This window comes from Mus pahari, chromosome 5, assembly GCF_900095145.1.
Source record: "Mus pahari chromosome 5, PAHARI_EIJ_v1.1, whole genome shotgun sequence".
NCBI lineage: Eukaryota > Metazoa > Chordata > Mammalia > Rodentia > Muridae > Mus > Mus pahari.
In genome coordinates, this window is record NC_034594.1 from 153,927,341 (window position 1) to 153,950,475 (window position 23,135).

Here is a 23,135-nt window from a genome sequence, read left to right on the forward strand (position 1 = left end):
TGTTTTGTTTTTGTTTTTGTTTTTGCTTTTTTTAAATCATAAGTAGTATTGGTTACTTTCTTGATCTGTTTAACATAGAATGTATGATTTATTCACTCCTGGTTAATGTATGTTTCCCTTAAGGTGTCATTTCTGGAAGATTTGAACTACATTATCACTGCAGGAAAGATTTCTAATATGTTTGAAAATGAGGAGCTGGATTCTATCGTTATGAGAGTCGGAACGTTTGCCGAGCAGTCGACTTGCATAGAAGATAGAAAATATTTACTCTCATTATTCCAAAAGGTACTGTTTTGTGTCTTGATTTTATCAAGTTATCATGTGTGGGCAAAGGGGGGTGTAGGGGAAGAGAGGAGGGAAAGAGCCCACGTCCAGCCAGAGCTCCTGTGCTCTGGTTAGGCGGACTCGGGAGGGCTGCCCGACACTTTCCACTTGGCCCCAGGTGAGCATCTAAGCCACTGATCCCACTCGACGGGGGATGGACAAAGGGCAGCTCCTGATACCAAGGGCCCCGGTGTGACACCCACAGCCCCGGAGTTATGGGAGAGAGGGCAGAGGGAGAGAGGTTCCCACGCAGGCGAGAGTCCTTAGTCCGGGCCTTGACTAGAGCACAGGAAGGCCTTCCATCGGGAGATTAGAAACGGCTCATTAGAGGAAAGCCTATCCCATCGTCCAAGCACAGTGAGCCTTGATGAACAGAAACAGTCTATGGTTTTAGAGCTTTATTGTAGAAAGGCGGGGGAAAGAGAGAAGGTAAAAGAGAGAGAGACCGGCCATGGCCAAGAGGAGAGAAGGGGGGAAAGGAGAGAGAGAGGAAAGGCTAGAGAGTAAGAAGTTAGAGAGCGAAGGGAGAGAATAAGAGAGTGAGAGCAGAGAGAGGAAGAGAGTGAGAGGAAGAGGAGAGGAGAGAGTAAGGTGGGGCCAAGCAGCCCCTCTTATGGTGGGCTGTTATCTTGTTGTTGCTAGGTAACTGGGAGGAGTCTAGCCTGAAGGTCAGAAGCTTGGGACATTGTGTACGTGACTAAAAGCCACAGTTCTCCTGTGGGGGCTGTGGGGGCCAGTAACTTCAACAGGGGCCAGGGTTCCAGGAGACATGAGGGAACGCCTACTGTCCCATGTAGGTGAACTATCACCACCGGGTCCCGGGGTTCCACACCTCAGCTCAACTGGAGACCAGATTGTGCATAGCCCATTGCCCCACAGTCATGGTAAATTTATATTTATAATCCTGTACGTGATCTTCAAGTTGTATGTAATTCCTTTAGTTCATTCAGTGAGTTTAAAAAGAGCATCCATTTTTAGATCCCAGAGCTAGAATCCAGGTGATGGAGAACAAACAAGATGAATAGATGCCTGGAAACCCTGCAGCCTTTCCGGTTTTTAGCTTTACCATACTTCGTGGCAAACAGTTGCTTGTTACCCAGAGATGTCAATGGTTTCTACCTGTTGGACTCTGAGGTAATAGAAGTGTGCTGTCCACTGAGACCACTCTAGCTCTGTGGCTTGTTGTAAAGTGGCCAATGGAAACAAAAGGAAGAAGGGATCTGTGTCCTGCAGCCAGTCCTACCAAGGACTCGGCCACAGCCGCTGAGTGGAATCTTACGATCAATTGAGTCTCGAAGGCAGATTTCAGCACCAGTCTAGTGTCTGTACTCATGCCTGGACATTGGATTGCTCCTGGCACAGAGAGACTTGCCCAGCATGCAAAGTGGCATGCTGCCAAATCTAGTTTTGAATGAAATTAATAGTTATCGTAATCATAGAAAGAAAATAGAAACTGGTGGTTAGCCTAAGACCTACACATCAGCTCCCATTGCCTTGTCATAACCTGCTAGCTCTAAGATACTCTGACTGCCATCTCTCCTTCCCCTCTTCAGCCCTAATTAGTCTGACTGCTTTCATACTCTGAGTTTCTGTAAGTTACTAAGGGCTTACCACCTCAGGGAAAGTTAAGCAGTAGACTCATTGCTCACTCGCTCTGCAGGCACAGTCAAATGGGGCAGAAGGGCTCTGTGGGTCCCTGCTCCCTGGAAGAGCCCTGCTGGTGGCAGACAGCACACACTCAGTCTCTTGAGAGTATATCCATTTAGGAAACAGCCAAAACAAGCTTTAAGTGGAATTTCCAATATAATATCTCTCTCAAAGTAGGGAATTACATTTTTAACAGCACGTATGTTCCTCGATTTCAGAAAGTATCTAAAAATCTGCATATCTATATGATAAGTACCACGGGACCTAACTTCCGCCATAACTGTCGCGTTTACCCCGCCATGATCAGTTCCTGCACCATCGACTGGTTCCAGCGGTGGCCCGACGAGGCCCTCCTTGTTGTGGCCAACTCCTACCTAAAAGAAAAGCTGAAAGTAGAGGACAAAGAGGTGAGCGGCTAGAGCAATAAAGGCTGTGGTTTATGCTTGCAGCCATGGCCAGGGCAGGGGAGGGGAGGCAGTATGGGGGACAGTCAGAAGGGAGGGGGAGGAGGAAGGTATGGAGCAGAGGGGTCTCTGAGCCAGGCTGTGTGATAATTGCTTTTCATCCTAACTCTTCACAAGATCCATGCTTGTCCTGCCTCCTACCCTACCTTGTTCAAGGCTGCCTGGGGGGGGGGGGTGTAATACAGCCTAGATCACCTCTATTACCATTTTCTATAGTAGCCCCTTTCGTGAGAATTCTGTACTCTTCTGAGTGTTTCTCTTTAAAATTGATCACAACTAGTGCTGGTGAGATGACTCAGTGGTTAAATGCACGGGCTGCTCTTGTAGAGTACCTGGGTTTCGGTCCCAGCGCCCATGGAGACGCTCACAACCATCTGTAACTGCAGATGAATCCAGAGAATCCAGTGTCTGCACACACATGGTACATAGACATACATGTAGGCAAAACACCCATACATATAAAAAAAAAATAACTTGCCAGGCAGTTATGGCACACACCTTCAATCCCAGCACTCGGGAGGCAGAGGCAGGCGGATTTCTGAGTTTGAGGCCAACCTGGTCTATAGAGGGAGTCCCAGGACAGCCAGGGCTACACAGAGACACCCTGCCTCAAAAAACAAAACCAAACATTCTTGACAATTTCACACACACATAAGGCATAGTGACGGCGCTTACCCACTGCCCTCTTTCCCTCCTCCCATCTCCGACTACTCCCCTCTTCTCTACCAACCTCAGTCTCATTCTTGTGTCTGTATCTTGTGAGTACAGCATGTGGTATCTTCAGTGGTGGGTCTTATCCTTGAGTTCTGGTGGGCAATCAAGAGGGCTGACAAAGCCTGCATTGTTAAGGGGCCTTTAGGAGTCTCCCTGACAACCCCTTTTGCACAACAGACCCTTTGGTAAGAATTCTGCAGCCTCCCATGTCTTTTATTTGGTGATCTTAGTAATTAAATGTGTTCTTTGACCATGTCATAGAGAGAGATGGGTGTAGAACGTGCACCTGCTTCTCTCAGCCTAGCCTCATCTCACACCTTGTCTGTCCTAAGGGCCTTAAACTAAAAATACCATAAGGCCTAGCTAACTGAAAGGATTAAAGATGCTGACAAAGCGGGGGGGGGGGGGAGAGGGGTTGTATGTGCCTAAAGGCCAGAGACTCCCTGCCAGCCTTTGAAAGGGCTTGTATCAGCAGGGTGTGGCAGTGCACACCTTTAATCCCAGCACTTGGGAGGCAGAGGCTGGCAGATTTCTGAGTTCGAGGCCAGCCTGGTCTACAAAGTGAGTTCCAAGACAGTCAGGGCTATTCAGAGAAACCCTGTCTCGGGGAAAAAAAAAAGGGGGGGGGGGCTTGTATCTTTACAGGTCCAAACATCCAAGGAAAGCAGAGACAGAGAAGGGCTGGGAAGGGGAAGAGCTACCAAAAGGCTGCAACACAGTTAAAAGTGACCAGAAGCCAGTGGGGCTTGGTGTCTAGAGACTGGCCACAAGTCACAGCCTGAATGTTCTACATTCTAAACACAGTGGGGGTTCTTTGTACTCTGGGCTGGTAAATTTGGAAGCTTTACCAGACTAAACTTGCTAGAGGGTTATGCTTTTGTTAATCACAAGCTAGTTTTATCTGAAAGGAAGAAAAGTCAATGAGAAAATGCAGGTGTAGGCAAGTCTGCAGCTGCCTTTTCTTAATTAGTGATTGATGAGGGAGGGCCCAGCACAAGCCCACTGTGGGCGGTGCTATCCCTGGGCTGGTGGTCCTGGCTTCTATAAGAAAGAAGGTTGAGCAAGCCAGTGGGCAGCTCCCCTCCATGGCCTCTGCCTCAGCTCCTGCCTCCGGGTTCCTGCCCTGTTTTGAGTTCCTGCCCTGGCTTCTTTCCATGATGAACAATGCTGTGGAAATGTAAGCTAGATACACTCTTTCCTCCCCAAGTTGCTTTCTTCTGCCATGGTGTGTTGTTGTAGCAACAGTAACCTTGACTGAGACAAGCTCTGAGTGTTATGCTGCATCTCTAAGTCCTTGGGTGGCTCTAGCAGGAATGAACCTGATATGTCATTAGTCGCTTAGAGTTGCCTCTGCTATCTCTGCTTCTTCCATCTCTAAAACTCTTCGTGATCATGGTGCTTGTCTAGGCCTCTATAATTCTGCATCTCAGAATTGCTGGAGTATTTCAAGTAACTTCTCATTCTTCTCTATGTTCTCTTGTGATTATTAAACATTGTTGTTCTTCAGGATAAAATAAGAGAGTTTGCCCCAACATGTGTCGAAATCCACAAAAGTATGAAAGATTTGAGTGCAAAATACTTTGAAGAAACTGGAAGGCACTATTACATCACTCCCAGTTGCTACTTTAAGTTCTTGGAGACATTTACCCACAGTCTGAGGATAAGACAAGAAGAGATGCAGACCAAGAGGTAAGGCTTTGGCTAAAACAGAAACGTGTGTTTTTACATTGGTGCTTCTGTGTCTAGTAAATGCCGTCTACACAAATACAAAATAATGAATTCAAATCTACCTTTCTTGTGGGGGCCTTGGGGCCAGCATCTACAGTGGATCATAAGGAGACAGTCCACACCTCCCCTATATGCATCCGGAGGCCACCCCACCATGGAGAGACTGACGGATCTACCAGGGAAAAATCAGTTCTTGTTAGATTGTTTCTCACTGATGTAGACAGTGGAAGCAAGGCGATGGCTGGAGGTGCCGTTCCCCATGGCTTTGGGGATAATACCAAAAGGCAAGTGGCCAGATGCCTGCAGCATAGATGGCTAAGAACAAGTGCCACGCTGCCTCAAAGAGCAATATGGGTCACATCTCTGGCTGAGAATATAGAGAAAAAAAACCACAAAGCAGGAAGCCTCAGGCGTGATTAGATCCGTCTTCGTCTTCGTCGTTGCTGATGGTGCTGTTGTGGATCTTGTTGTTAGAATATCTCTGACTTGTTCTTTGATAGTCTTACACATCTCCAGTGTATCTTGACCATGCCCATCCCCGCACTCCACCTCCCTCGCCTCCAGCCTCTCTTCTTGCATCTTCCCACAGACTCTCACGTCCCTCCCCCCTTTTGGTTTCTTGCTCTGAGTCCAGTTAGCCCTGTCTGCTGGGATGTTGAGTGGATCTTGTTGACGTGGGCTCGCCTGGGTGACTGTAGCTGCAGTGGAACCCGTGAGCCATGCCATGTCATGTCCAGAAGACAGCCTTTCATGGTGCTTCTCCCCAGCCTTCCAGCTCTCACACGCTTTCCTCCACCTTTGTAACTTTTTTTATGGTGCCAGGGACTCGGGTGTGCTACACAAGCAGTCTGCCACTCACTTCCTCCACTACCCCTCATGCATAACGGGAACCCAGGAGACAACAAGAATCTCTCTCGTGAGAGCCCCCTGGAGAGAAATTAAATGGATAGGAATCAGCCTTGGAACACTCCTACTCACAAATATCCAGAATTCTCACATGCCAGATCAACAGAGCTCCAGCTGAGAGTCAGAACCAGGGCAGGTGAGCCACACCTAGATGGGCTTCAGGCCCCACAGGACAGATACTCTACTGAGAGCCCGTAGCCCATTTCAGGCCTGTTGTGCATCCAGCTAACAAGTCATTAAAATAAAAAAAGCCACTTTGTCAGGCACCATTGGACAGACTCTGTTCGGGTTGTCTTAAAATACATTGAATGGGAGTAGCTCTAGTGAAGACTTCCACTGAGAAGCTAAACCACAGTCGGAAGCTCTTTACCGAGCAGAGCTCTGTCACTCAGCTGGTGTGTCTAGACATCCTGGCAGTTATACACAGTCTACCCCAGCTGGGCAGCAGGAATTATGGGTAGTCTTGTATGATGAGCACATCCCAGCCTGGCGTTTACCTAAAAAGTTAGTGTAGCCTTGATCACCCTCTCCTAACATGGGGTCAGGGTCAGATTTCATTGACTTTTGTCAACAACGTCAGGTGGGCATGAATGACTGTACCAGTTAAATGCAGAGTGGTTGGGATAGTTGGAACACAGGCTAAAGAGGCCACAGTAAGTTCAGAAGTGAATCTTGCTCTCTTGCTCCAGTGGAGATGTCTATACCTTCTAGAATGTTTCCATGAGATTAAAATTTCTACTGTTCAAAATGTAAATGGAGGAATAGGTAAATTGCCCAACTTCCCTCCAGAGCAGAGTCAAAAGAGATTACCTTCCGCTCCTCCATCTAGTGGTGTCTCCTTTCCCTCAGAAAGACTGTTGCTATCCACTCATGGCTGAGTACTGCTGTCATTAGACTTTATGCCCAAAGCGAGTCCATCTTATTAACGTATCCTGCCCCTTAACAAGTTGAGGTAATTCCTCCTGGATCCTAGTTCTCTGTCATGAATTTTCTCAAGTGCTTTTTTACATTTTTAGTTGATAGGAACATCTGATTTTCCTACTTTAGACTCCTAATATGCGGCAGCTTATGTATCAGTTGACTTTCAAATCCTGAATTTGTCTTACATCCCTAAAATATAAATGCTGCTTGACCATGATGTGCAATTCTCTATATGGTATTAAACTGAATTTCCTAACGTTCAGCTATATTCTTCATACAGAGTGAGCACCCCTAGTCTGACATCTAGTACTTGGAATGCTGCCATGGAGAGCTCGGAGAGTTTGAGAGTTTGGAGATTTCAGATTAGGGATGCTAAGCCAGGGTACCCCACATCTGAAGCACTTGTGGAATCAAGCATTGCAGCTATGGGAAAGGTCAGCCTACTCTTTACTTCCCCTTCAGGAATCGCTTCTACATGGGACTTTCCAAGATTCTGGAAGCAACTGTCCTGGTCACAGACATGCAGGAAGAACTTTTGGTTATTGGTCCTCAAATAGAACAAAAAGCAAAGGTATTTTTTTGTCTTAAATCTCTCCTGAAGGTTTTATAGTCTGATACAGCACCGTGTTCGAAAGCAAAGGCCCTGCTACCAGACCAAGATGAAATCTAACTTGAGCTTTGCCACAATGTGGCTGTGTGACTTTGAAGTAACTACATTTTAACAATTAAATATGATCCTAGTGTATAGCTGTCTTAGTTAAGGTTACTATTGCTGTGATAAAACACCATAATGAAAAGCAACTTGGGGAGGAAAGGATTCATTTCGCCTCCCAGATTTTAGTTCATCATCAAAGGAAGTCAGGACAGGAACTCGAGGCAGGAACTGAAGCAGAGGTCGTGGAGGAACACTGCTTTCTGGCTTGCTCCTCATGGCTTGCTCAATGCAACCAAAGACCACCGGTCCACTGGTATCACTGCCCACAGTGGACTGGACATTCCCGTTCAGACTTGCCTCCAGGCCAGTCCTTTGGAAACATCTTCTGAATTAAAATTTGTTCTTCCCAGATGGCCCTAGCTCCTATCAAGTTGACATAAAAACCAAATGCCATCACTAACTATAGAAAATTACGAAAAAAAAAAAAGGAAAAAAGTCTTTAGGTAATTAGTATATACATATATTCCCCTTGTGGGATCCCAGTTATACCTGTGTGAGACCCTTTACATAGTTATTTTCATCTCTATGGGTGAATTGCCCAAATGCATACATGTGTGCCTAGCTCAGAAAAGAACATCAGATCCCCTGGAACTGGAGTTACAGATAGTGAGCTAGCAAGTAGGTTCTGGGAATCAAACCTGGGTCCTCTGGAAGAGCATCCAGTGCCCTGAACCACGAAGCCACCTCTCTAGACCCTTGTCAACTTTCTTGATGTGTAGGAAATTATCTTTATGGTAGCCATCCTAATTACTCTGTGACATATAATTCAGGTTAAATTTCTATAAATTATGTAGTTATTCAATTAACTATTTTGATTTCTGCTCTAAAGAAATTCTGCATCCAAGTCCATTCTAAGCAGAACCATTTGATTTATTAGGAAAAGGAAATCTTGATGGAAAAACTGCGGAAAGATTCACAAATAGTCGAAAAGGTTCAGGTGCTTGTGAAACAGGATGAAGAAATTGTGGCTGAACAAGTGAAAATTGTGGAAGAGTATGCTCAGGTGAGCTGAAGGCCAGTGACTCCAAGCTGCCGGGGCTCTGGACCTCCACGGGCAATTAATTGCCTGTCCTCTTATCCCAGCAAAGACGGTTTGAGCCCCAACTCCATACAGGAAGCAACGGAGGGAAAACAGAGAGCACAGTCATGGGCAGCCCCTGCCCCGGGAGGCTTACAGGCTGCGTTAGAACTCCTGTAAACCTTGCCTCAGGGAGCAGCATTCGCTAGGGAGACAAGCAGATCTGGGGACAGCTGTTCAAAGGGTGCCACTTGCACTGTTAACTTTCAACACCCTCTGTCCACGTCTGTGCCTCCCAGGTCTGTCCCTGTCCAGTTTCAGCAAGGAGCCAGGATGGCATGCTAGATTAAGTTTGCTCAACTCCAGTGGGCTTAGTAGCCAATCCCTCCTGAAGAAACAACCACATACATTGAAATAAATTGATTGACTTCCCAGTGATATCCATGAGCTGTACTCACTGGCTAACCTGCCAAGGCCTAAGTCAGTCCTAGCACAAGACCTATTATGAAGCAAATGTGGATGCAGATTTCAAGTTGTTCTCTGGTAACTTCAAAATGTTCCCTTTTCTCTCATTTTCCGACAGGGCCTCACTATGTGGGCCCCGCTGGCATAGAACTTGGCATATAGAACAAGCTGGCCTTGAACTCACAGAGCTCCACCTGCCTCTGCCTCTTCAATGCTGGAATTAAAGTGGATTGGCTGTCTTCTTATCAGAACTGATGGTCTCTTCATTGCTCTGGTTGTTGTTGTTGTTGTTGTTGTTGTTGTTGTTGTTGTTGTTGTTGTTGTATAAGAGAGGGTCTCACTATGGAGCCCTAGCTAGCCTGAATCTTGCTGGGTAAACCAGACTGGTCTTGAACTCATGAGATCAACCAGACTCTGCCTTCCAAGTGCTAGGACTGAAGGAGCCAGCCACCGTGTTCAGCCCTCTGTCGGCATCAACAATCCCACGACTAACAGAACCACTCCTCAAGGGGCATCCCTTACACTGTGTTTCACAGAGCTGTCCCTCAGTGTCTCTGCTTCCCATGCATGAATGGGAGTCACCAGGGATTCCATAGCACATTGCATCTCATTTACAAAGCACTGTCCATGACAGAAGCATATGCACACATGGCTAATTTGCACTATAAAAATTTCCCATCAACCTTCCAACTTTAGATATGCAACTGTATTTGTTCATGTGTACTTAGGATTGTGCCTTCCTTGCAGAAAACTTCCAATGAACTAAAAAATGTGCTGCCTTCTTTAGACAAGGCAATTGTGGCCCTGAATGCCCTGGATAAAAGTGATATTTCTGAATTAAGGTGAGTAATTTTATGTCTCTTTTGAGTTAAAAGGCCTCTAAATAGAATGTATGGTAAAATCTGCATTCCAATTTTATATGAATTAATTTGTACTCATTTGGTTTCTGTAAATTTTTCAATATCTGTGGTTGTTTATGTTATTGGTTTTATGGCCTGCCGGTGTTCTGTGGATCCTTAAGAAAGGAAAATTACTACTCAGCCAAAAGTATGAGCCATTTGTGATAAACTAAATTGCCATCACTGATACATAAAATTTTACACCCTAGAACAGGTCAAGTAAAGTATTATCCGTGCAGTTCCAAAGTTCGACCATAATATTTATGCACCAACTCTCATTTCAGAGTGAGTGCAGAGTTCTGGGGGGTGGCTAGCAATCTGCCACCAAAAAAGGTAGACTGCAGTGCTCACTCACCTCCAGGGAGCGCTATGGGAGCTTTTCTCCCTGGTGTGTCTTTTCAGATAGCATCCTGGTGAACGGGACTAGAGAGAAATATCCAAGAAAGCCCTGAAAGAACTGAAATATGATAGGGTACAAAGACTTGAACCTCTTGATCCTGTTTTGAGTCTTTGGGTAGGATAATTTTTTTTTTTTTTTTTTTTTTTTTTTTTTTTTTTGACACAGGGTTTCTCTGTATAGCTCTGGCTGTCCTCGAACTCAGAAATCCACCTGCCTCTGCCTCCCAAGTGCTGGGATTAAAGGTGTGTGCCACCACGCCCGGCTGGGTAGGATATTTTTAACTTGAGGTTTCCTTCTTTATTTTATTTTTTATTTTATTTTATTTTACTTTTTTCTTAATAATGGAAAATCTCCAAATAGCCTGTCTCCAATCATGGCAAGTATTCCATCATTCTTCTAAAGTAGTGTTTTAAGGTACCGCAGAGATGATGGTTTAGTGGTTAAGAGCACTAAACTACTGGCTACTCTTCTAGAGGACACAGGTTCAATTCCCAGCATTCACATGGAGGCTCATAACCACTCCAGTTCCAGAGGATTTGACACCCTCTTTTGTCTTCCATGGGCACCAGGCTGTCATGTGGTCCACAGACATACATGTAGGCAAAACACCCATACTCATAAAATAAATGTTTCAATTTTTTTAAGACAGTAGTGTTTTAACAAAAGATATGGGAACACGGGACAAACCCATCATCATCTTCATCTGCTGAATACATGCTGGGATCACAGGCATGTGCTGCGATGCTCAGCCTCTTACACGGGTGTTGGGAATCTAGACTCAAGTCTTTATGCTCACAAGCAAGCACTTTACCAACTGAGCCATCTCCCTGGCCCCAAAATCACTGCATGTATAACACGTTAACTTTTAGTTTCACAACAGCAGAGCAGAGCACATCACTGTTCTCAGGTTAATCCACCTAAGACTGGCAGAACAAGTGCACAGAGGATGGACAGCCCTGGGTGAGATCAGTGCTAAGGAGTGGACTGCCCAAGAGCCCTGGAAGTATGCTCAGAGCTTATCAGGGACTGCACAAGACCAAGGTGACTCGATCTGGGAGAAAAGTGGGTGTCAGGAGAGGGGAATGGAGTCAGAGTGCTCACAGAGGCCCAGCTTTCCCCAGCCAAGCCCCCAGAAAGCCTGCACCTTGAGACTATCTTCCAGAAGGTCCTATTCGAATAACTGCTGTTCTAATATATTCCTGACAGAGTAGCCTTAATACCTATCATTTCTTTTTATTATTAATTTAAAATCTGTAATTGTTGAGGAGGCAGGATATGTGCACCCGAGTGTGGGTTCCTATGGAGAGCAGAGCGTCAGATCCCATGAAATTACAGGTTACTGGACCTAAGTCCTCTGCAGGAGCAGTCCATGCTTTTAAACACCAAGCCATTTCTGTAGCTCCCCCACCCTCCCAGGTTCCATCTGTAAGCAGTGAAGCAGGTGGCTGGAGTCCTGGAGCTGCCACTTTCCCACCCCCAACTTCACCTGAGCTTCCCCTAGGCAGCTGGATGGCAGATGAGAGTCCCACTCAGCTAACACAGAGGAGCCTCGCTAAAGGCACCAGTTCATCGGCAATCATTTGTGCTAGGAAGTCCCGCTCTTCTTCCTTGGAACCTGAACCTCTGTCCTTGCCTTCTTTGCCTGTGCAATTTTGTTTGTAAAGATTCCCCTGTGCGATGTTAGCACTGTAGATAGACACTGACTGGGACACAACAAAAAGTGGTTTGCAATGCTCCGGTGATGATCCTCTTATCCGAACTTTAGACCCAGATCCCAATCTAACCCCCGGCCCCCAAGCTGTTAGGTCAGTACCTTTTGTGCTGGGATGAGGATAAAACCATGAGATACGCAAGGACAGGGCTGACTCACAGTGTGCACAGGCACACACAATGCTTCTGTGGCATGGTCATTAGGAAGCCAAATAGAATGGCACAGGAAGTTCCTGACTTCAAATGAGTCTACATTGGGTACTTTCATAACAAAAATAATTAGTCTCTAGCACAGATGGTTCTCAGTGTTCAATTTCATGCATTTGACCTTCCTAAGGCAAAAATATCCAGGTACTAAAAGCACTAAACTTTTTTAAAAAATAAACAAGTAGGAAAATGTGGCTATGTTGACTGGTATTCCTTATCAAAATGGTTGTTAAATTATGTATGCATGCATGGTCTCTCTTGTATGTGAAAGTAGATAGATAGATAGATAGACAGACAGACAGACAGACAGACAGACAGACAGATAATGAAAGCAGAAGGGGGCTGCCTGGAGAAAGAAGGGCCGGTGAGAGGGGGGAAGAGAGGACATGAAAGTATGTTGGATGTGAGAAAGAGTGAAATGCAAACTACACTGGAAAATTTCATAATGCAACCCATTATTTTGTAGACTATGTTAAACGTTTAATATAAATAAAGTCTAAACATCTACGTATGTAACGTCCTGGGATTGCTTCCAGGGGGAATATGATTTTTATCTTAAAGCTGATTAGATGCTCATCCTGTCTTACAGAGTCTACACGCGCCCTCCCTACCTTGTTCTGACGGTCATGAACGCCGTGTGTATCCTTCTAGAAAGGAAGCCCAACTGGGCGACAGCAAAGCTGCTGCTTTCAGACACCAGCTTCCTAAAGCGACTAATTAACATTGACAAGGACAGCATCCCTGACAAGGTACAGCGCTGACAGCTACGGGTGCACACCCGCGGGGTCCGTATTTACAGAGAAAAGTAAAAAATGGATTTAAAGATGAAATGTATCACACATGGACGATGGCGTAGGAGTTAAAGGGGGGCTGGCAGGATGATAAGGGGGTAAAGGGCTCCTCATCAGGCCAGTACCCCAGGATCCACATGATAGAAGGTGAGAACTGCACTACATAAATACATAAATGAAGTTCTAAAACAAGAGCGAGACAGCCAAGGTCACGGTTTTCTCCTGGAAGTGTTCTTCTGCAATCTTCATATTAAAACAGAGACAACATGAAGCAGCCAATCACAGTCAGCCAGTGAATCATGGTAATCTGTGCTACTAGAAACCAGAGTCCCACATCAGGAAGATGAAGTGTTTGGCAGAATGTTAGAGGTGATACTCATTCGCGAATTAATGTAACCATTCACTCTCTAAAGAATAATTAATGGACTGGCGAGATGGCTCAGTGGTTAAGAGCACCCGACTGCTCTTCCGAAGGTCCGGAGTTCAAATCCCAGCAACCTCATGGTGCCTCACAACCATCTATAATGAGATCTGACACCCTCTTCTGGTGTGTCTGAAGACAACTACAGTGTACTTACATATAATAAATAAATAAATCTTAAAACAAACAAGTACATATGAAAAAACATTTAAAAAAAAGAATTGACAAATATAGTCCCCTGTAGTTTTGTTTAAATACATCTGAAACAAAAATTGCTCTTATAAAGAAGCGACTAAAGCCTACCTAGCAGCACTCAGAGTAATCAGATGTTGATAGTGGCAGGTTGAGAGCCACGTGCATCTGAATTGTTCAGGAAAGTAGAGCTGTTCTCAGGCAGGAGAGGAGATGCCTAGACAGAAGGCGAGATGGGGTCCAAGGCTGAGAAAGACTCTGCACCGTGTATGGCTCCTAAAGGCAGGTGAGAAAGTCTGTGCACTTAACTACAGATTAGCCAACAGGCCACTTGGGGATGGGCACCGGCTCCTCACAGAGAAGCACACTAAGGGATTCGGACCTCCTACACATGAAGGTTTCCTAAGCTGCAGTTCCTTTTAAATCTTCACAAAGTCACAGCAACAGTGACAGTAACAGGGGCTCAATGGAAAGGCTTCCCAGTCTAAGGCCACTTGGAACCCTAGAAAAAGCTGTGCGTCTTTAACTGCAGCAGTGAAACTTGTCTGGGAGGAAAAAATGACATCCTAATGTACATCTCATGTGACACGTTCTCCCTAGGTGTTCTTGAGGCTCAAGAAGATTTTAAATCTGCCTGATTTCAACCCCAACAAGATTGCAATGGTTTCTGTGGCTTGTTGCTCCATGTGCCAGTGGGTGATCGCTTTGAATAACTACCATGAAGTACAGAAGGTACACCTTGCTTCCTGATTCTCCCCCATGATGTACAAGGGACCCGGCATAGTTCTGAAAGTAACTGGTACTTAGCAGTGCTCAGGTGAACCTCGGCTACCTGCTGAAACCCATATGTCTTTCCTGTCTCATGCTCATTCACCTAGACTCGATGCTTCTTTTAAATGCTCCCTATGAAAACTGTGGTACACTTTGTTTTATTTAGTATTTGTTTTATTTAGTATTTAGTCCACAACAAACTGCATCCCTTCAGTGCATACGTAAAATTCCAGGAAAGCTTGTTTTAAAGACTGATACCTGTGTCTCTCAAGTATCAGACATTTTAAACCACAAGCCTAACTGTTTAACCCCTCAAGTGTTTTTACTCTCGTGAAGGTGGTGCGTCCTAAGCAGGCACAAGTGGCAGAGGCTCAGAACGTCCTTCAGATTGCAAAGCAAAGGTTGTTCGAAAAGCAAAGAGGTTTACAACTGGTAAGATTTGGGGGTTTTAGAGGTTTTTTTTTTTTTTATTACTTTACTACTTGTTAAATTCACAATACCTTTAAGAACTATGTAACATTTCCAAGGAGCAGTGAACAAACATCTCAGGGCTGAGGGTATTGCCCAGTGACAGCACACTTGTCTAGTAGCACATGGGCCTCAGCTTCCACTCCTAGCACAGCAAGGCTGTGATGGGGAGAGGCCATTGTTTCAGAAGAGCTTACTCACCCAAAATAAAACAGGGAAAATGGTATAGTTAGGGATGGAATTGTGAAGACGAAGTTATATAGGTATAATGTGCAAAGCTCTCCGTCCCTGCTACATAATAATTAGCAGTCGTGTTACTGATAAGCATCACATATCACCATTTCACCAAATTTCTCTAACTTTGGTCAGCAAAACTGTGAGCCTGGATTCATATACTCCTCATTCAGTCACGCTTATTCCTCAGATAGCCAGAGCTGGAGCTAAATGGCGAGCCTCACCTGACATTTGACACAGTCGACGAGCAGATGATGAACTGTATAATTCACATGGCAAACTCTCTTGTTCAAGTGTTGTGCCTTGTTCTGAGCAGAGAAGATTGCATAGAGAGCATGTGTCCACTCTCAGAGCTGCAGGGTTGGCATTAGATGCATGCATGTGTTTGCGCGCGCGCGCGCGCGCACACACACACACACACGATACATATAATGTCCATCCACACCACCACCTATCCAGTGAGTCAGAAGCTAAGTGGTCTGACACCGCCCAAAGGCAGCAAGGACACCTTAGCTTCTCCCAGAAACAGATTTACAACACACAGTAGGAACTCACTGGGTCTGCTCAATGTGTTTTGTAAGTGCAAATTCCATGCTACTGCCTGAGCTATCGTTAAAGCCACTGGCTTTACACCTTTTATGGGAATGTCCTGATGCATACTTTCTTCCATTGCAAATATCTGCCTTTTGTCTATCTGAACTTGGATGTTGAAAATACTTCTGAAAATTCTAGAGAACTCTGGGAAATAGGTCTAGAATTTACTAGTCACCCACACGCTCATCAGAACATTCTTTAGGGAGTACAGTGCCCACCATATAACTGTATGTTTAGTTTCACAGCTATGTCCTGTACTTTAAATAACTGGTCATGAGCAGCAAGGGAAGACAGGGATGTGAACAGCAAAGGCAATAGATAAAAGGGAGAACAGGGATGTGAACAAGCAAAGGCAATAGCTAAAAGGGAGAACAGGGATGTGAACAAGCAAAGGCAATAGCTAAAAGGAAGAACAGGGATGTGAACAAGCAAAGCGCTAAAAGTATAGAGCAGGGGCTGAGGCAGTGACTAATCGGTGCCCTTACAGAGAACTTGAGTTTTGTTCCCAGGTCCTACATCAGTCAGCGTCAGAGGATCTGATGCCCTCTTCTGGCCTCCAGGACAGCTGCACAGGTGTACACATACCCACACACAACACACACATACACACAGACACACACACACACTTAAAAATTAGTCCTACCACAGTCAGCTCATAATGGATATATTTTTACAAAATATATTTTTGTAAAGTTTAGGTTCATACTTTTATAAAAATAATATCTATAAAATAAGGAAAAAAAGTATAGGTCATAGTAAGTACAATTATGTTTATATAATTTTATGTATATAACATATACTTATATGTTACATAAGTTAGATATATAGTTTCACACTATATCTGCAAAATCATATCAATATATTTGCACTTATATACACACACACACCATATTCAAGATTTCATGTCTGTGTTAGCTTTTTATCATTATTTCAGAAACCTGACATACTCAAATGTATAAAGTCAAGACAAAAAAGGTTGGGTTTTACTCCAATTTAGTTCATGGTCATTTGACCCTGCTGCATTGGGCCTGTGTGGCACAGTACACTCTGCGGGAACAGAGAGGCCTACTCCCTTCACAGTGGCTAAAAAGCAGCATGGGGTAAAAAGAAGGACTAGGGGCTCTGATAACTCCTCAGACGGGCAGGCAGGCTGCCAGTTAACTAACCTTCCTCCGGAGGTCTCACCTGCTAAAGGTTCCTCACCTGCTAAAGGTTCCTCACCTGCTAACAGTACCAAAGGTTGGAGAACCGCCTTCGCCACGTGGGCCTGTGGGGGAACGTTCTATACTCGGGCCACAGCACCAGCAAAGTATTGTTTCTGTGGGTTTCTATGGATGGCCTATGAGCTGTCTCAGGCTCAGCACATTTGGAGTGGGGAAGGTCAGCTGTTTTCTTTCTTTATTTGAAACAGTCATCCAGGGTGTGCTCTCTGGGTAGTTGACAATGTCTTTGAATTTATGATGCTCCCTCCTATGTCTAGCTCCTGAGCACAGGCTGGTGTGTCAGTGTACCTGGTTTCATATGGCACCGAAAATTAGTCATAGATGGTCTCGCACCGAGGGGAGCTTCCCACCAGCTGAGCTACACCCCCAGCCCTCAGCTTTTTTTTTTTTTTTTAAGAGTTCTAATTTAGCTATGGCATAGGGTTATCTTTGTGAAGAAATAGCTTTAAAATGATGAGACGTTGACTGCTTAGGATGTCAGAGGGACTGTTTTAGAAAGCAGGCAGCATTTGATTGCACTGCGGGGCAGAGGGTCGTTCACGCAATCCACGCGGGGAGGTTTCCTAGGGAAGTGTTACATGCTAAGGCAAGAGAGGCGACAGACAAACCTTTTGTGACAGACACTGAGTGAGACTCAATGACGACTGGTGGACTGTCTTTCAGATTGAAGAACATCTGCAGTTCTTGCACTCGTCCTACAGAGACATTGTTACTGAAAAGCATCAACTGGCAGCTCGGAAAAAGCTGGCCACCAAGCGCCTCCAGTGCGCATCTGTCCTGCTGACCGTCCTGGAGGATGAGAAGGCATGGCTTCCCTTGGCCTTTTACCCCCTCTACTCGTTCTCATGGGTTCAACAGACCTGGGCTTCTATCCCGCTCCTTCTAGAGCTGTCTCAGTACCCAACTGCCTATTACTCAAAAAAAAAAAAAAAAAAAAAAGGCTTGCCTCCCCTGTCGCTAAGGCATGCTGAGGCCCAGAGGAAACCTTTCAGTGACAGACAGCATCATGAGTTTTCCTCCCCAGCTCTGGCAGAATGCAGGCTAAGTGTATGGGTGCAGACAAAACAGAGCAGGTGTTGTTAGAAGGGAAAGGCAAAGCTCTCTTGTTCTGTCTTCTGGCCCCTTTCACCTAAGTTTCAAATGTTTCTATTCCCTCCTAGTAAAGCTGGCTAAAATCCTTGATTTAGTCACCCCCCATCCATCCCAAAGGATATTACAAAATTCCCAAGATAACTCTACTTTGTTATAATTATTTACATGCATATATTGTGGAAGGCACTCTAAGGGTAGGGATGGGTTGTGATATAAATATATTGTGTCACATCAACCAAGGGAAACTGCCATCCTCAGAGCCTGACCAGTATCCCTAAGGGTCCAGCTAGGAGCTGGGGAGCACCAGCTCCCAGCTTCCTGCTCTCGGCCCCTAGGGAAGTACGCTTGCATCTGTTAACTGAGCTTTAGCCAGCGACCCAGCAAGCGCATGCATGGTCTTCTCTGCACTCCTCTGATCATGAAGTCAGTGGCTTTTTTTTTTTGAAATTTAAAAAGAAAATTTTGTTTGTTTGTTTGTTTGTTTGTTTTGAGATGGGATCTCACTCTGTAGCTCTGGCTGGCCTGGAATTAACTATAGAAGCCGATGCTGGCCTTGAACTGACAAACTCAATGCCTGCCTCTGTACATCACCATGCCTCGGGGTTATCTTTAGGGGGCAGGGGGACGGTGAAGTGTCACGTAAGAATGTCAAGGTAAAGTATCTGTGGGCAGTGAATACACAGCAGAGGGTTGGGGGAATGATGGTGCACCAATAATAATATAATGTGATTTTGCTTGCTTGGTAGTTTTGTGAGACAAGTTCTCATGATGGAGCCAAAGCTAGCCTTGACCTCATGATCAGGACTAGTTTTCCTCTCAGAAAACAGATCTCTGGCAGGAGGCAGGGTACGATTTTTGTAGTCTGTCAACTTCTGTTTCAAAGCTAATAGAATTCTTGTTTTATCTGAATGAGATTTTTCTCCTGATCTCTCTAAGAAACTGGCTTGCCAGGTAGTTTCAGGCAGCATGCGACAGAACCCTAGGGAAAGCCGTCTTCCAGCTCTGTCACCCTTGCTAGCCTGGGCCTGAGGTCAGTGTTCCCTCTTGAGTGCTGAGTTTGCAGATATGTGCCACCACGCCCATCCTGGCCAGTTTTAAATGTTATTCACTTGAGAACAGTAATAGCAATGATAGCTCCAATGTAGAGACCGTTCATTTTTAAAGTGTCTCATAGCATAAGGCTAGCAAGATGGCCCAGTGAGGCAAGTGCCTGCCCAAGTATGAGGAACTGAGTCTAAATCACCGGCATCTATGTTAAAGTGCATAGATGAACCCCAGGGCTGGAGGTAGAAACAGGTAGGTTCAGGGGCTTGCTGGTCAGCTGGTGTAGCCCAAGCCATTGAGCTCCAGGTTCAGTGAGAGACCTGTCTCAATCATAATATCAATGATAATGAGTGGATTAGGCTAGGGAGAATGCTACACGCACACATACCCACACACATACACACATGGGCAAGAGCACGTGCACACACACACACACAAATATACACTGCACATACATGTAAATATTTCATAGTATCAACTCATAAATATTTCATAGTACCAACTCAATAACCTGAATTGTGTCTTGACACTCAGATCCGATGGCAAGAAACGATCAACGAGATAGACAGCAAGCTGAAAGGCGTCTGTGGTGACACACTCCTTTCATCCGCGTGCCTCGCCTACAGCGGAGTCTTAACGCCAGAGTTCCGTGAACTGGTGATTCAGAAATGGAAAGACTTCTGCACTCAGGCAGAAATCATCTTGTCACCCAATTTTTCCTTAATTGATGTAATGGCAGAAAAAAGTGAGGTAGTAACATAATTCTATTACGCAAGTAAGCGGCTGTAGATGGGGTTGGGTTGGAGGAGTGTGTGTAGCATTTTTTTTCTGTTTTTTTTTGTTTGTTTGTTTGTTTTTTTAATCCTGGGATATTTTCCTTAAATTATTATGACAAATGAAAGTATTGCAGTTTTCAGCCTTTTCCTTTTTTACTTCCAGACCTAACACCTCAGTTTTCTCTATCCCATTTCCCATTGTCTAATAAGATTCGGAGAATATTCTTCCTACTGCGCTCCTACCAGTCTGTTGAAATGAATCTAGCCAGTTCCTCTCTCTAGCACTCCATGTATTAATAAATTTAGTGCCATTACTGAATGGGTGCATTCATAGCCAGAGCTCAAAGCACAACCTATATTTACCAATATATCTGTTATCTGTTTATATAAATCCTTTGGTGGTATGTAACAGATTGAAAAGGAAAAATGGCTACCTTTTAACCCTCAGCATTTTTAGATTGGATCCTTCAGTAATATCTCTGCTTGCATGGGGCTCTCAACCCATGAGGTCTTAGGAGGAAACAGCAGCTTCTTGGTTTCATAATGAGTAACCGTCTGACGCCAAACATACCATGATCACATTAGATGTACATGAACTAAATGCTCCAGTCAAAAGCCTAGAACTGTAAGAGCGTGGAATAGTTCATATCAATGCACAAAACAGAAGCCACATGTCATTTAGAAAGAACACATCTAAAATATTAGGATTGAGTTTTGTTTTGTTTTGTTTTTTAACAAGGAGAAAACATTCCACAGATTATAGATTAAAAAGTGAAATGGTCTCTGTGGCCCAGAAAAGAGGGCTGAAGTTTAAAAGTTTCTAACTTTTAGCTAAGGGATGGGTTTGATTCTCCTGAACTATATTAAACAATTCTAAATTTGTATACTGATGACATGACTTGGAATATTAAGCAAACGTTTCCTGAAAACTGTAGAGAAAGCAGATAAAGTACCAAGGTGGTTTGAGTGGTGTCTCCTCCATGGGCTCATGTAGCTAAATACTGGGTCCCTAGTTGGTGGCACTCTTTGGAGACGCTCATGTGAGCTGTTGGAGGAAGTTCGCCACTGGAGGTGTGCTTTGAGAGTAAAAGGATTCGCCTACTTCTGCTTTGCTCTCTGCTTGACGCTTATATCTGAAGAGAAGAGCACTCAGCTTCCTGCTCTGCTGCCGTGTCTGAGCTTCATGGGTTTTAGCTGTGAGCAGACACCGTGACCAAGGCAACTCCTATAAGGACAACAGTTAACTGGGGCTGGCTTAAAGGTTCAGAGGTTCAGTCCATTATCGTCAAAGCAGGAGCATGGCAGCATCCACGCAGGCATGATGCAGGAGGAACTGAGAGTTCTACAGCTTCATCTGAAGGCCTCCAGGAGAAGGCTTCCAGGAAGTTAGGAGGAGGGTTTTAAAGCCCAAGGTCACAGTGACACACCTATTCCAACAAGGTCACACCTCCAGATAGTGCCACTTCTGGGACAAGAATATTCAAGCCACCACAGCTCCCCACCATAACAGATTCATGGCATTCACCTGTAAAGCCTGTCCTCCTGTACGTCACCCTGTCATGTGTTCTATCAGAGCAGTAGCAAATGTTGGTACCAGGGAGTCAGATGTTTCTGTGAAGAACCAGAAACTGTTATAGTTTTTTTTTATAGGAATGTAGGAGACCCTGGAACTCTGAACTGGAAAAGCAGTTGAATACTGCAAGCAGAGCTTAATGATCCATGCTAACAGGGGCCATCAGACAGACAGTAATGCTGAGAGCAAAGAGGACTGTCGAGGCTCAACAGACTTCAGAGGGGATGGAGGACTTTTATAGCAGTGAGGATGGAAGCCATCCCAGTAATAGTTGAGTGAAGAAGAATCAGGCTGCCTTCTGCCCAGGTCCTGAGAACTTGCCCGACACAGAACTGAAAAGCAGTGGAGAGAAAAGGAGACCTAGAAGCTTAGTGTTGCTGTAATTGTTAAGGAAACTTATACCAATAAGGGGAGGCCCAAAACAAAGAGAAGGGAGCCTGAGGGCAAGACTCCAAAAAAGGGAGGGAGCCCCTAGGGCAAGTTCCCAACAAGCTGACCTTTCAACTTATGAAAACAAAGTCCTGAAGGAGGTTTCAGATTCTAGAAAGCAGCTGCTAGCTAACTTTCTTCATGGGGACCAGGGTCTGTCCAGAGGTAGCCAACCTGACACTGGAGCCCATAGGGTGCTGGCTTTAGAGGCATGAGGGATACAGGAGTGAAAGGATTGTGAACTCTTCCTTCACAGTTTCATTCATCCACTGAGGCCACTTATCAGAGAGTCAAAATGAACCTATCAGAACATACACAAAACTTAACAAAGGAAACTGTAAGTTCCCCCAGATAAATTTTAAGAAACAAAAGTCATGTCAAACTCAAAATTTGGAAAACTCACTATTGTAAATCATTCAGTTCTTCCCAAACTCATCTATATCCTAGCCAACGTTCAAGCACAATGTGTGTCCTGATCCCTGACTTCAAAGTTGTAAGAGAGGATTAAAAACCCAAAATATTCGAGACCATGCTGGAAATAGCTATTCACCAAGCTATGAAGGATTGAGAGTCACATTTAGAGCTGTGCAGTTATGAGGGTGGGATTCTTTGAGCCAATACAAAGCATACCTAAGAGCAGAACTGAGAGCACAGAATGAGCCCTACACCATCAAAGACATTAGCATCATGTCAAAGGCTGTGGCACACGCAGTACACAAAAGATGGTGCCAGGCAATTGAATATCTATTTTTTTAATAAAACAGTATTTCATATCACATACAAAAATGTGGTTGTACTTAAGTTCAGTTGCCTAGATGTGATAAGCGCAAATAAGCGCAGTTTAGGACATATGCTTGACCCTAAGTTCAATCAGCTGCTCTTCCACAGAACTAGGGTTCAATTCCCAGCACCCTCATGGCAACTCACAACCATCTGTCACTCCTGTTCCAAAGAATCCAACCCCGTAATACAGACATTGTGTGTGTGTGTGTGTGTGTGTGTGTGTATAATCAAAACATATATATAATGTATATATACATATATATGAGATTTTTTAAATCTCTTAAATAAATTTAACCATAATAAAAAAATGTGATCAATTATATTAAAATTTAGATCTTTACTCATCAAAAGATACAATTAGTGTGCAGGAGAAATGGCTCAGCATTTAAGAGCATGAGCTGCTCTGTAGAGAACCAAGGTTTGGTTCCCAGTGCCCACATGGCAGTACACAAGCATCTGTAAGGCCAGTCCCAGGGGATCAAATGCTCTCTTTTAGCCTCTGAGAGCACTGTAGTCACATGGCACACATACACACATGCAGGAAAACTCATATAAAATACAAATAAATGTTATTTATATTTAATAATTGAATAGAAAATGACAGATCTTGAAAATAAGACACAATT

General features: G+C 44.6%; 1 protein-coding gene across 1 annotated transcript in view; it reads left to right on the forward strand.

The window, feature by feature from the left end:
• Dnah14 (dynein axonemal heavy chain 14) overlaps positions 1 to 23,135 on the forward strand; it is a 218,934-nt gene that overhangs the window by 146,628 nt on the left and 49,171 nt on the right. The window contains exons 54-64 of the mRNA XM_029538709.1: positions 124 to 285; positions 2,190 to 2,378; positions 4,657 to 4,838; positions 7,167 to 7,275; positions 8,297 to 8,422; positions 9,650 to 9,744; positions 12,708 to 12,867; positions 14,123 to 14,254; positions 14,630 to 14,725; positions 17,476 to 17,616; positions 19,483 to 19,698. Of these exons, the coding sequence (XP_029394569.1) occupies positions 124 to 285; positions 2,190 to 2,378; positions 4,657 to 4,838; positions 7,167 to 7,275; positions 8,297 to 8,422; positions 9,650 to 9,744; positions 12,708 to 12,867; positions 14,123 to 14,254; positions 14,630 to 14,725; positions 17,476 to 17,616; positions 19,483 to 19,698 (1,608 nt within the window). The remainder of the gene's footprint in view (positions 1 to 123; positions 286 to 2,189; positions 2,379 to 4,656; positions 4,839 to 7,166; positions 7,276 to 8,296; positions 8,423 to 9,649; positions 9,745 to 12,707; positions 12,868 to 14,122; positions 14,255 to 14,629; positions 14,726 to 17,475; positions 17,617 to 19,482; positions 19,699 to 23,135) is intronic.